Source organism: Mytilus californianus, unplaced genomic scaffold (genome assembly GCF_021869535.1).
Source record: "Mytilus californianus isolate M0D057914Y unplaced genomic scaffold, xbMytCali1.0.p SCAF_5, whole genome shotgun sequence".
Lineage (NCBI taxonomy): Eukaryota > Metazoa > Mollusca > Bivalvia > Mytilida > Mytilidae > Mytilus > Mytilus californianus.
In genome coordinates, this window is record NW_026262701.1 from 7,524,626 (window position 1) to 7,538,750 (window position 14,125).

The 14,125-nt window shown below is 32.0% G+C and overlaps 1 protein-coding gene across 1 annotated transcript; it reads left to right on the forward strand.

Moving 5' to 3' along the window:
- The first annotated feature begins 11,173 nt into the window (after positions 1-11,173).
- Positions 11,174-13,811, forward strand: LOC127701582 (dual specificity protein phosphatase 3-like). Its single transcript, XM_052205548.1, has 3 exons — positions 11,174-11,341; positions 12,102-12,313; positions 13,431-13,811. The coding sequence occupies exons 1-3, from the start codon at positions 11,226-11,228 to the stop codon at positions 13,619-13,621; spliced, it is 519 nt and encodes a 172-aa protein (XP_052061508.1). The 5' UTR covers positions 11,174-11,225; the 3' UTR covers positions 13,622-13,811.
- The last annotated feature ends 314 nt before the right edge of the window (positions 13,812-14,125 follow it).

Below are 14,125 nucleotides of genomic sequence, written 5' to 3' on the forward strand. Positions count from 1 at the left end.
AGTGTAGCAATTGTTTTTGGTTGATGAAATTTTTTTTCGTGTAACATAAAACGTCTAATTGATCATGATGGGGTTACACTAATGTCCTGACAATGTCCTGACAATGTCCTGACAAAGTCCTGACGGATATGAAAATGCTAATTACGTTTTCAGTATTTGAAGGATTTACTTTAAATTTGGAACCAAGCAAGATGACAACATTAATTTAATAAATATAAGAAAAAAAATTAAAAAAAATATTTTTAATAGTTAGAAAACTTGACCTGACCAACTTCGACTTTGAAATCACTAATGTCCTGACCGATATGAAACGGCTAAATACTTTTTTATTATTCACAGGATAGACTTCAAATTCAATATCAAGGAAGATTAAAACATTTAATACAAAAATATAAGAAAAAAATTAAAAAAAAAAAATTTTTAGAGTTAGAAAACTTGACCTGACCAATACGATTTTGCCGCGACTAATGTCCGGACCGATATAAAACTGCTAATTTCTTTTTTATCTTTGGAAGGATTGACTTCAAATTTAGTAGCAAGGAAGATTTCGACATTTAACAAAGAAATAAAAAAGAAATGAAAAGAAAACAAATATTCAAAAGACCAAAAAACCTGACCTGACCAACATAGGCTATTCACCAAAAAAGACATGTTCGTTTAAAAAATAGAAAGACTATGTATATTTCTTAAATAAATGTCTTTAAGTTTGATAAATATCAATATTTTATTAAATATTTAAATGACAAAAAGAAAAAAAAGTGAACAAATATTGCAAGGGTAAAAAAAATATTGACCTGACATTGTCGAACTTGTCCTGATCAATTTTCTAACTGAAAGAAAATGTTAACCTCTTACCTTAAATTATTGAAATTAAAAATATCCGATCACAATGATATTACAACATTGAACGCAGAAAGATACTGTTGAAATGAAACGAAAGAGAAATATTAGAACCAGTTGCTGAATGTGAGTATTGTTTATGCAGGTTAACTTTCTGTTATTGCTCTAATTGTTAATCTGATTAGGGGCTTGTTATGATTAGATCAATCACCTACTTGTTAATCCAATTAATTAATTATGAACGTGAACTGTGACCAGCTATTATTAAGACTGATAATTTATGATAAACAATATATTGGTATTTATGGGCTTCTACAGGCTTTGGTGATTGCTTTTCAAAAGTTAACATTAGTTACAGTTATAAATATAATACATATTTCGAGTCTCTTTCAAAAGTTTTCATAGTGCTCTAATACATACAACCTTAGTGCTTTTTATTCGAATTGATATATTGCTTTAGTGCTATTTGTCATAATTAATTAATTGGATTAACAAGTAGGTGATTGATCTAATCATAACAAGCCCCTAATCAGATTAACAATTAGAGCAATAACAGAAAGTTAACCTGCATAAACAATACTCACATTCAGCAACTGGTTCTAATATTTCTCTTTCGTTTCATTTCAACAGTATCTTTCTGCGTTCAATGTTGTAATATCATTGTGATCGGATATTTTTAATTTCAATAATTTAAGGTAAGAGGTTAACATTTTCTTTCAGTTAGAAAATTGATCAGGACAAGTTCGACAATGTCAGGTCAATATTTTTTTACCCTTGCAATATTTGTTCACATATTTTTCTTTTTGTCATTTAAATATTTTATAAAATATTGATATTTATCAAACTTAAAGACATTTATTTAAGAAATATACATAGTCTTTCTATTTTTTAAACGAACATGTCTTTTTTGGTGAATAGCCTATGTTGGTCAGGTCAAGTTTTTTGGTCTTTTGAATATTTGTTTTCTTTTCATTTCTTTTTTATTTCTTTGTTAAATGTCGAAATCTTCCTTGCTACTAAATTTGAAGTCAATCCTTCCAAAGATAAAAAAGAAATTAGCAGTTTTATATCGGTCCGGACATTAGTCGCGGCAAAATCGTATTGGTCAGGTCAAGTTTTCTATCTCTAAAAATTATTTTTTTTAAATTGTTTTCTTATATTTTTGTATTAAATGTTTTAATCTTCCTTGATATCGAATTTGAAGTCTATCCTGTGAATAATAAAAAAGTATTTAGCCGTTTCATATCGGTCAGGACATTAGTGATTTCAAAGTCGAAGTTGGTCAGGTCAAGTTTTCTAACTATTAAAAATATTTTTTTAATTTTTTTTCTTTTATTTATTAAATTAATGTTGTCATCTTGCTTGGTTCCAAATTTAAAGTAAATCCTTCAAATAATGAAAACGTAATTAGCATTTTCATATCCGTCAGGACTTTGTCAGGACATTGTCAGGACATTGTCAGGACATTAGTGTAACCCATCATGATGTACATGAATATACGGTACATTACCGTGCGGACATGACAACAGTCCGTCTTCTTCTTCTCTTAGTAAATTCCTCCGTTATCGGAGCACCCATGTCACACGGTGATAAAAGCCCTTAATTTTAATGAGACTTATTTATCTTTTAAATTAAAAATTCAAAAAGTTGTAATGTTGTACAAATTATAATTTGTACAGATTTTTTGTACAAGTTATCAATGTTTTATGAACCGCTAAACACAAATGGATGATGCAAGCACACAGTCTTTTGTTTCGCATATTTCTGTCATATTTCCACAACTACATGATACAGTCTAATACTGAGCATTGATACAAAAATATTATAAGAACACGAAAAGAATTTTTATGGATATGATTTTGGTATCAGGAGAAAAATAAAATTTAAATTTAAACCATTCAGGTGTGCTCATTTCAAGTTTGAGGATAAAGAGAATAGCACTAAATGTTAGGTTGAAAAATATAAATTTGAATTTAAGACATTAAACTGATACATTTTAGAAGATACATTTTTATCACCTGGTGCAAGAAGGTATGTGTCAAAAAACTTATAACTTGTACAAAAACACTGTACAAATTATAATTTGTACAAACTTACATCTTGTACACAACATATATATACAATATCTGGCTTAACCCCCGAATTACTTAAAGTTTGTTTATCCATTTCCTTGTATAATTGTCTGGTACTTGATGGAGGTAAATTTAATGATCAAGTTATACATAGTTATACAAATTTATTATACTGTATTTACATAGTTCTAAAATACATCCACCTTCTGAAAAAAATGTGGGTGAATTAGAGTACAGGAAGATAATAATTCAATTGCTGTCCATTTCCTGGAGATTTGGATAAAATAACGGATTTTCTGTTAAAGAAAGTACATGTACATGTGGGGTTTTTTTCCATACAAATAGGCATTCAGTAATATAAAAAAAATCATGTTTTTTGGGTTAAATTTGAACTTATAAATATTATGACCTCAGGTGCCTGTTCCAATTTAAGGTTCTGTACTCTGGGACATAATATATTGACTCTACTATTCCCAGCTGTAATTGTAATTTAGTGGTTGTCTTTAATATCAGAAGTCCATTACTCCAGTAATGTTTTTTGGCGTTTATTGTTTTAGCTTTAATCAGGCCGTTCACAAAATCTTTACATTTTGATGGACAATGATCTATTTCTGTAAATTGAAGAAGGACTAATTTGGCATCGTTCCTTCTTCTTTTCTGCGACTTCTCTTAGGGTGATTTGCGTACAATTTCAACATAAAACCAGAGTTTTCCAGTGAAGAGTAGAAATTCGTTTTAGTTTTGTTTTAATTTTTTCAAACACCTTCAGTTTGCTATTGTACAAAATTCCAATATCCTGTCACGAAGAAACCATATTCTTTCTGTAGATGGTTATTGTTCTCAACTTCATCGCTAGATGTAAACTGGTTGCCCACCAATAGCCCCAAACAGACCTCATAGAATAGTAAGTTGTTGGAATCAAATGGCAATAGTAAGACAGTTTACCATATAATACACAAATAAACCTTACGATTTTACAGTTAGGGTTTTTTTTTGCTTGTGAGAGAGCTGTCTACATATTCCATTATATTAATGTTCTTTTTCTTTTCGGTCTCTTGTGGAGAGTTGTCTTATTGGCAATCATACCACATCTTCTTATTAGTTTTTATGCTTTTTTTCAAATGAAAATAAACATATATTTCACAACTTGTTCGCTATGTCCGTGTCTGTAGTCGCGTTTTATATTTCAATGAACGTAATTTGTGTATAACTGGTAAATCATTAAGTCAGGGATTTCGTTTTCTTTCATAGATGCAAATATTTGGTTGTACCTGTAGAATTCTCATTATAAACGGACTATCACACCCCAATTTTTACGGTGATGTTGTTTATAGAACCGTAAATTTAGATACGATCCATGTAGACTAATTGATCCTTTGGATAAAGTTATTCTTAAAGGTTAGCTATATTTAACGCAGTAGTAAAATATTTAAATAATATTTTTATCGATACTTACATTGATTTAGTTTTTGAAAAATTAGGATAACTAAATATATTGTTATATATAATTGTACAGTTATGAGAACTCACGAAGCTACGTCCTGTCGATACGACAGTTTACTTGTATAATTTGACAGTGCACAATGTCATGCGTTTCTAAGACTTTTTACTGATGACGTTTTTACACTTAATCCGTAACGTTGAATGTATATTGATTGAGTCTTTAGTCTGGGAGAACATGATTTATTTATTAGTTATTATCGCTATTTTACGAATTTTTCCTTTGATCTTGCTGACTGATAATTTCCGTTCTCAGCGGAGTCGAGTGATATGAAAACGGAGTCGAGTGATATGAAAACGGAGTCGGGTGATATGAAAACGGAGTCGAGTGACATGAAAATTATCGCTTGAAACTAAGGGAACACGTGCCGTTGACAAGGAAAGTAACAACGTATTATATCAAAAGAATGAACCACCATTTATTGTAATAAGAAGTTGGTTGATATTTGCGTAATGTAACATGGTCTGCTTACTGTTCTTTTCCCTCAGACTCTCAACAGACGAACTACATCTGTGAGAGCTGGTTCTGATTTTTACATGTTCGGGGGAAACTAGCTTAGAACAATGCATTTGATGGTGTATGGCATTGCTGCCGATGTAAAGGCAGGCCGGGCGTTGTTGCCGATATAGAGGCAGGCCGGGATCGACTGACACCTAGAATATCAAGAAACTCGCTATTAATATTATAGCGGCTTGATCAGTTTATATACTAATTTCTGAATGTCCTAGTAACCCTTAACTGACTGCAACAAACAAAAGAATTTATGCTTTATGAGTTATAAATAAAGTTGCTGACGTAGGTTGACCGCTGTCTAACTTCTAAGGCCTTATGTTAAACTCTGCCAGACATACAACCGGAGGTCAGTCTGGCATCAGCCGAAGTTTTATAGAACAGATAAGTTCAGTAGTTTATTAGAGTACTTATCTGACACATTTGAAACATCCTACACCTCTCAAAGTATAGAACAGTTAAACAATAATTTTATATAAAATATTTTACACAGTAGATCTTACATACATTAACTAATAAACTGCATGAAATAAAATAAATTGCATTTTTCTATTACAATAATATAAAACGTGATAAACATAAAATCGAAGGAATAATTGTAACGTCATCTATATCCAAAATTTATGTCAAATATCTGTTACAATATACGTCTTCATAGGTAAAATAGCGATAAACAGATTATCATTGGTCATCTCAACTCGATTGCTTTTCTCGCTTTCGCCGTACCGGCTCAAGCGAGAAAATCAATCTCGTTGAGATAACCAACGATAACCTATAATTATTGGCTTTGAACAGCCTTCGGTAACTGAAAATACTCATATCAGCGCTTTGTGTCGATTGCTTTATGTTAGTTGATTTTATGCCTCGTACCGATCTTTTGAGTTAAACCCATTGCAACTGATTTTAACACTGTGTTCAACTTCTTATGTTGTGCTGTGACACCGCTGTCTCAGGTTAGCGAAGGGTTAGTGCTAACTATAACATCTCTAGTATCTTTATTGTAAAGGATGCAAAAATATCTACTTGAGACAAGTTAGTGTGACAGTTTTACGAATAAAATCCAATAAATACAATTGTCGGGTTACAAATAGTGTACAAATATTGGTACATATAAATTCTATTTGTAATGGTTTTAAAGTATTAACAATTTAACCTATTTTTATTTATAAACAACACTTTTGATTTTATTATTTTATTATTTATACTACATATGTTTGACGTCTTTATGACAAATTAAACTATTGTACTTGAAATATTTGTTTCTGAAGTTCTTAGTCAATAATTGAAAGTTACAACTCAGTGACAAGTTCATATTTAAGGAGAGAACAAACTGAGTACCCGATCATCTACGTTGTCAAAATTTACACTTAGATTTCTTATACTTTCATGTCATCACAGACAGATACTTAAAGTAAGTCTAGGGTAATTTATTTAGTTTAAGTTTAGAAATGGGAAACAATGGGTGCTCATAGGATTAACGGCTGAATCGGGTTTCTAAATAACCGACTGTAGTACGAATTTGTGACGACAAGAATCAATTTAAGGAAAAAATACAAGACTTCAAATTCAGATAATTTGCTTTCACATGTTATTAAGAGCAATAAAATCTTAAAAAGATAACTTTTACTTACTTGGTTACTGCACTACTAGATTGTCAATAAAGAGCATGTGAGCGGTGTGTCGAAAGTCTAGATTTCTGATTGTCAGCGGCTTACAACATCAAATCGACATGCATGCATACATAAACACCTGAATGTTAGTCTCTTTTTTTGCTTTTCTCCTTTTCCTCGAAACAAGTACAAATTGTTTTTACATATTTGTTATGTGTCACAAAATATGAACTTGAATTTGTCTTGTGAATTGTAAGCGAGACAAGCAATTAAACTGGAATAGTACAAGATAACTCAGTTATATGGTTCATAATTTGAATATGCAAAAACAGATTTTGTCTCTAGCAATTTTTACTTCATATATTCACCGTTGTGATAAATTTGACATTCAGTGAGGATAATTTTTAGGAATCCAGCACCAATTTCCAACAAAGATTCAATGCAAACTTCAATTCCCCCAAAACGGCTTTTATAAAAATAAGGAGTTGTGGTATGATTGCCAATGATAAAATTGAGAATGGAAATGGGGAATGTGTCAAAGAGACAACAACCCGACCAAAGAGCAGAAAACAGACAACTATCCACCAAAGTTCAAATGATCAGAAGTAGATGTAAACAATTATAGGCAACTGTACGGCCTTCAACAATGAGAAAACCCCATACCGTATAGTCGTCAAGAAAGCCCCTGAAATGAAAAATATGAAACGATTCAATCGAGAAAACAAACGGCATAATTTATAACAAAGCAATTGACGGAAAAACACATATGACAGACATGAACCAACGACAACAACTGAACTAAAGTCTCTTGAATTGGGACAGGCACATATAGAATTTGGCGGGGTTAAACATGTTTGAAGGTGCCAACCCTCCTCTAACCCGGGACAGTGGTATAACAGTACAACATAAGAACATAATATAAAAACCAGTTGATTTCAAATCAACTCAACAGATCGATAATAAGCAGGAAATAAAAACATCTAACAAAAACACAGATTGCATGTGGCAGGGTATTTATACATCCTTGAAAACAAAAAAGACACAAAGTACAGATCTAAGAGAACTCGCAGTTACTGACAGCTAGTTCAAAGCCAATAACAACTAATAAAAAATCATGTTTCTAATACTAAAATATCAATCAGTAGACATCCAACATCCAATTGATTTAGTGTAAAAACGTCATTAACAGTCAGAGAAAAACATGACCTTGTGCAATGCCAAAATATAGGTATCGACAGATTGTAGTGCTGTGAATGTGCATATGTGTAAAACAGTTATATTTAGTATTGTTTAAGGTATCACCAGCTCAGTAGTTAGCACTTCGGTGTTGACATGAATATCAATTATATGGCAATTTTTATAAATTTCCCGTTCCAAAACTTTGAATTTTCGGAAAACTTAGGATTTTCTTATCCCAGGAATAGATTACCTTAGCCGTATTTGGCACAACCTTTTGGAATTTTGGGTCCTCAATGCTCTTCAACTTTCTACTTGTTTGGCTTTATAAATATTTTGATCTGAGCGTCACTGATGAGTCTTATGTAGACGAAACGCGCGTCTGGCGTATTAAATTATAATCCTGGTACCTTTGATAACAATTTACACCACTGGGTCGATGCCGCTGCTGGTGGACGTTTCGTCCCCGAGGGTATCACCAGCCCAGTAGTCAGCACTTCGGTGTTGACATGAATATCAATTATATGGTAATTTTTATAAATTTCCCGTTACAAAACTTAGAAATTTTCGGAAAACTAAGGATTTTCTTATCCCACGAATAGATTACCTTAGCCGTATTTGGCACAACCTTTTGGAATTTTGGGTCCTCAATGCTCTTCAACTTTCTACTTGTTTGGCTTTATAACTATTTTGATCTGAGCGTCACTGACGAGTCTTATGTAGACGAAACGCGCGTCTGGCGTATTAAATTAAAATCCTGGTACCTTTGATAACTAATTAAGCTGATAACAAAATCAATATTTATACCAATAAAAACAATATTCAAAGATCTAATTTCAGTGTTGAATTGGTAACCTTTTAGAATAAGTTTATTTTAAGGATTGATAAGTTTACCCCGATCGTATATAGATTTCCGGGGTCGGTAAACAACATCACCTTAAAAATTAGGATGTGCTATTTGAAAAAGGTTTTCTACAGATACATCTAAACTTCTAAACCAAATCTTTGTATCGACTGAAGAATTTAGTAAAGATTTTAAGTAATTTGTGGTAACGAAATCCCAAATGTAATAATTTACCAGTAATTCATAGATTCTCTCATCGAAATCCAAAACGTCACATACTGACACGGGCATAGCGAACGAGTTGGGATATATAAACACCGTAAGACGGTGCTAAAGGAACATATATCACCGTCCAAAAAAGGAAAATTAACAAGAGGGGAAGGAAAATCGTCTATATTGTCGTAAATTTTGTGTAGAATTTCTCGTGTAAAACTGAAATATCTAAATCTAGAGAAACGACAGTTATGCTGTTAATATTTGATTTATTTAAAGTAAGTTCCTTCGGGTAAATTTCGACAGTATATATAGACAATTCTTGTTTATTTAACGAAAACATATCATCAAGATAATGGTAGGTGTTGTTGAATTTATCAATTAAATGGAATTAGGCATGTCTTTACTGAGTTTGGTCATAAACTTTGATTCATAACAGTGCAGTAACAAGGCTGCTATTAACGGGGAACAATTGGTGCCCGTAGGAATACCTACAACCTGTCGATAAACTTTATTGCCGAAACATACATAAATGTTGTCTAGGAGAAAATTTACAGCTTTAATCATCTCATCACACCTCCAGTAAGTATATTTAGCATTTTTACCTTTCTCATTAGAAAAGGGCTTTATATGAGTTGCAGCAAATAAATTTGCAATAATATTAGATTTATCGAACGACCATTTAATTAAATAGGAAAACTTTTGCTCCGGAAATTTGCATTTCATTGCAAATAATTGCGATCTTTTACCCATATACAGGTAACATAATATGCTATTTTGACGAAAAATTGATGGGAATCTAACTTAAAATAAAGAAGGGATACAGAAAGACATTTTTTCCAAAAATTAATGCACTATTATGTTTTAAAATACATGTAGTACAAATGAAGAAGTCGTACCGTGAACTTTAATTCGGCACGTAACTGTATATGTATATAACGCATATTTTATTCAATATTATTTACTTTGCAATGTTAGCCGTTATCACATATGACTAAATAAATCATGTTAAATGATATTGACATTTACTCAGATCTTGACATTTTGTACTTCATTTTGAAGTATTTATACCTACCGGTTAAGACTAATATAAAAACTCATCGACTATAATTATATTGGAGCACTCGGATCAAATACATGTAGATGGAAGGCCAAATCAAATACATGTAGATGGAAGGACAAATCAAATAGATGTAGATGGAAGGCCAAATCAAATACATGTAGATGGAAGGCCAAATCAAATACATGTAGATGGAAGGCCAAATCAAATACATGTAGATGGAAGGCCAAATCAAATAGATGTAGATGGAAGGACACATCAAATACATGTAGATGGAAGGCAAAATCAATTACATGTAGAAGGAAGGCCAAATCAAATACATGTAGAAGGAAGGCCAAATCAAAAAGATGTAGATGGATGGCCAAATCAAATACATGTAGATGGAAGGCCAAATCAAATAGATGTAGATGGAAGGCCAAATCAAATACATGTAGATGGAAGGCCAAATCAAATAGATGTAGATGGAAGGCCAAATCAAATACATGTAGATGGAAGGCCAAATCAAATAGATGTAGATGGAAGGCCAAATCAAATAGATGTAGAAGGAAGGCCAAATCAAATACATGTAGATGGAAGGTCAAATCAAATACATGTAGATGGAAGGCCAAATCAAATACATGTAGATGGAAGGCCAAATCGAATACATGTAGATGGAAGGCCAAATCAAATACATGTAGAAGGAAGGCCAAATCAAATAGATGGAAGGACAAATCACATACGAAGTTGGAGAGTATTATAAAGCGAAAATTCGCAAATAGTTGTGTCAAATACGATTAAGGCAATCTATGACTTGAGGTAGACAAACCTTGCCGTTTAAAAAAAATAGGTTAGCAAAATATGAAATATGATTAATCTTCCGACTGCCGAGATTGAAGAGGAGAAAAAAACCCAGATTATTCGACATAAGATGATGATTCAGTTATTTTTCACTGCGCAATACCAAGAACTTGAGCCCGATAACAATCTGAAAGGGCCATTGTCTGTGACCTTAAGAAGAAACTAGTTAAAACATCTGATCGTATTCACAAAAACAACTAAACTTCACGGTCGATTTGAATGTATTTTTTACTATTAAACTTTGTCAATCAGCCCTTTAAGAAATGAAAACTACGAAAATTAGAACGGAAATGAAATTGTAGATATAAGTAAACAATTAGAGATCAGTGAATAGATGTAGATGTGTACCTTGACGGCCTTTATGTCCGTTATACAAATATTCTCAAGAGTGTACACTTCCAATTTAAAGGCATAATTAAATTTTAGCTTTTGTTTACAACACTTATTGAAATCTAAACTATTTATATATAATGTTTATTCAACCTCCTCTCTTACCATAGACAACCGAACGGGGGTATAAAACATGATTTTGTAATTCTAATGTTAAACTAACTTGAAAAACATGGATTATGACAATGATTTGTTTTTGTCGGTATCATCTCATTTAAAAGACAGAGATTCGGAAGCCAAAATGACACATTGTACAGAGGTATATCCTGACCTTTTTGTTGGCACTGAGTAAGTAAATCGATCTTCTATACCGAGTGGTTTTTATTTTTTTATAGGGACTGTGGCAGAAAATATAGTTCTGATTTTGACATAGGAAGCCTAGCGAAATATGCTGTTTCTTCCAAATGCTTCAACGACATCATTTTTCATGATACTGAAATTTAGAACATCTGGCATTAAAATAATAAAAAAATATTTTCAACAAACATTATGGACAAAACTATATTTAGCCTAAAGGCAGGTTAATTTGACTCTAATTAAATTACTTGAAACACTTGAAACACTTTTTCATGGTATTCTGCTTTACATTTTCAGTTTTTAAGTTTAAGAAACAACTAACAAAAGATGTTAAGACACAATGTTCAAATCTTTGTATCTTTGAGAGAATTTATTAAAGATTCAATCACTGAACATGCTGACCACATGCGCAACCGCCACGCCTAACAAAGATCAAATCAAGTCAATAATACATTAAGCTTATTTTGGAAGAATTGAACCAAACTGATTGCCAATAGCAAAATATTATAGCAAAATATTATTTCAAAGTTCTGCTTTTTTAAATTTTGGAAACAAAAAACAAAAACAAAATATTTTATTTGTTTGTCTAAATCGTAGCTAATGCCCCGTTAAGGGAAAATGTGTCATTTGACATTTGTCCATCAAACAGAAAAAACATGCCTACAGACATACTTCACAGAATATTTTCAGACACCTACTTTACTTAAGGACAGGAAATCCTTGTTGAGTATAAGATTAATTGTTTTTTTAGTATGCAGTCAGAAAATAAGAAGGAACTTATTATCATGGGCATTACTGATGTTATAAGTTTTGATGTACATTATTTAAGTACGAATTTCTACCGAGATTCAGGAATAAACTATCACCCCGTGGATATATCTGATGAAGCAGAACCAACAAGAAATTATATTCCTTTGTTTTTGGAAACAGCAGACCTAATAGATAGAATTATCAGGAAAGGAGGTACGTAAAGTACTTTTTTATGATGATGTATCCGAACATGTTACTAAGTTCATTACGGTCTAAAATTAACCGTATTCCGTTTTTGCCAGACAAGAGAAAACGTATCAATGTAGGCCTTACTATATCAGAAATATCCCAACGGGAAAACGAGTGAAAACGCAAAAATGCATTATAAGTTTATTGGGTTTTATGTCGGGTAACATCAAAATTTCATTTCCCATCACCGTTTTCATTGTTTTGATTTTTATCTTTCACACAAAAATATTTACATTTTTGTTTATAGTACGGGGATGTCAGGTGGTTGGTCAGGCGGGCGATGAAAATTGGGCAACTATTTTGAGTAATCAACTCCCATTACAGACTTGGGAACTTAGTAATTTTTCAGCGAAATTTACAAATGACGGAACCAAATTTGTGTAATCAACTCTTCCTACAGTATTCAAACCAGATCCTTGAAACTTAATAATGAAACAGAAATATTGTTTACGAAGTAGTTCACATTTGAGCAACCCAACAATTTTAGTCCTTGATCCATTTTTATAAGTTATTCACACAAATATCTGTGTATTCGTTTATATTTCGAACTACACAAATGTCAAATCCCAAAATGACACAGAAAGATCATGCTCAAGTTTCATTAAACCCTTACAATGATATTTCAACAAAATTAATGCAATAAGTCAGGAGGATAGCATTCGTATAGATTCTACCACAATTACATTTTAAATATGATATTATACCGTTGTATATTGAGTCAGTTAAATAAAAAATTGCTATCGAGAGTGGATACGTATAATGATTGTAGAAAAACTCCGTGTATTATATTCCGAATTGATTTGGTCGATGTTTGCTTCTGAAAAAAATATCAACATTTTTCATAAATGAATTTTATCAATAAATGCAATAGGTAGGTTCTGCAAGGTTAATCGGCCGACATAAAGGTCGGCAAATTTAAACTGCCACTGGAACATGAGGGCATGTTAAAGAGGGACAAACATTTGCCTTGCAACAGGTCACCTACTGACCCGTCAGAGATGTTGCAATGTTTCGCCACTTAAAGAGTTTTGCGAATTGTATGATGCAAAAGATATTTTTTTAACAATTTCTTGTCTTGCAGGTAAAGCATTTTTGTTCTGTAACGCTGGATACAGAAAAGCTCCTGCAGTAGCAATAGCTTATCTAATGTCAAAACGACGAATGACATTGACAGAAGCCTCCATACAAATAGCCAAAATACGTAGGATCTTACCTCACGATGGACTCATTAAGCAACTGTGTGCCTTAAACAGGAAGCTGTATGGGTCATAGCATAACACATACATTATTATATACCATTATATGGATTTTGTGAACTTTTATGCTTATGCTTTTAAGTAAAGTGTTTACTAACAATTCTTACACAAATGTGAGCATCTACATTCAACATGACATTATTGCCCAGATGACAACAAGAACTTTTTATTTGTTATAAAAAATAAAATGTTTATATCATTTTTTTACATATGAGTTGAAATGCATAATTCAGACGAGTTAGAAGTAGCAAAATAAAAAATAAACTAAACAAAAAATTCAATAATCTTAATTTTGCGAAACTAGACAGATGTTACCGTTCCGTTGGTGGGGGTGTTCAACGTCCTATACAGCAGCATAACACTACAACTTCGACACCGTGATAACCGTTCCATTTGTATTTAAACTGGTCGAGATAAAAGACAACTTTATTCTATTGTCCTCTGCTTATCAAATGAACACACATGGTTATGCTCAGAGTTTTTGTTTACATATTATATTTGAGTATCTCACTTTGAGGTT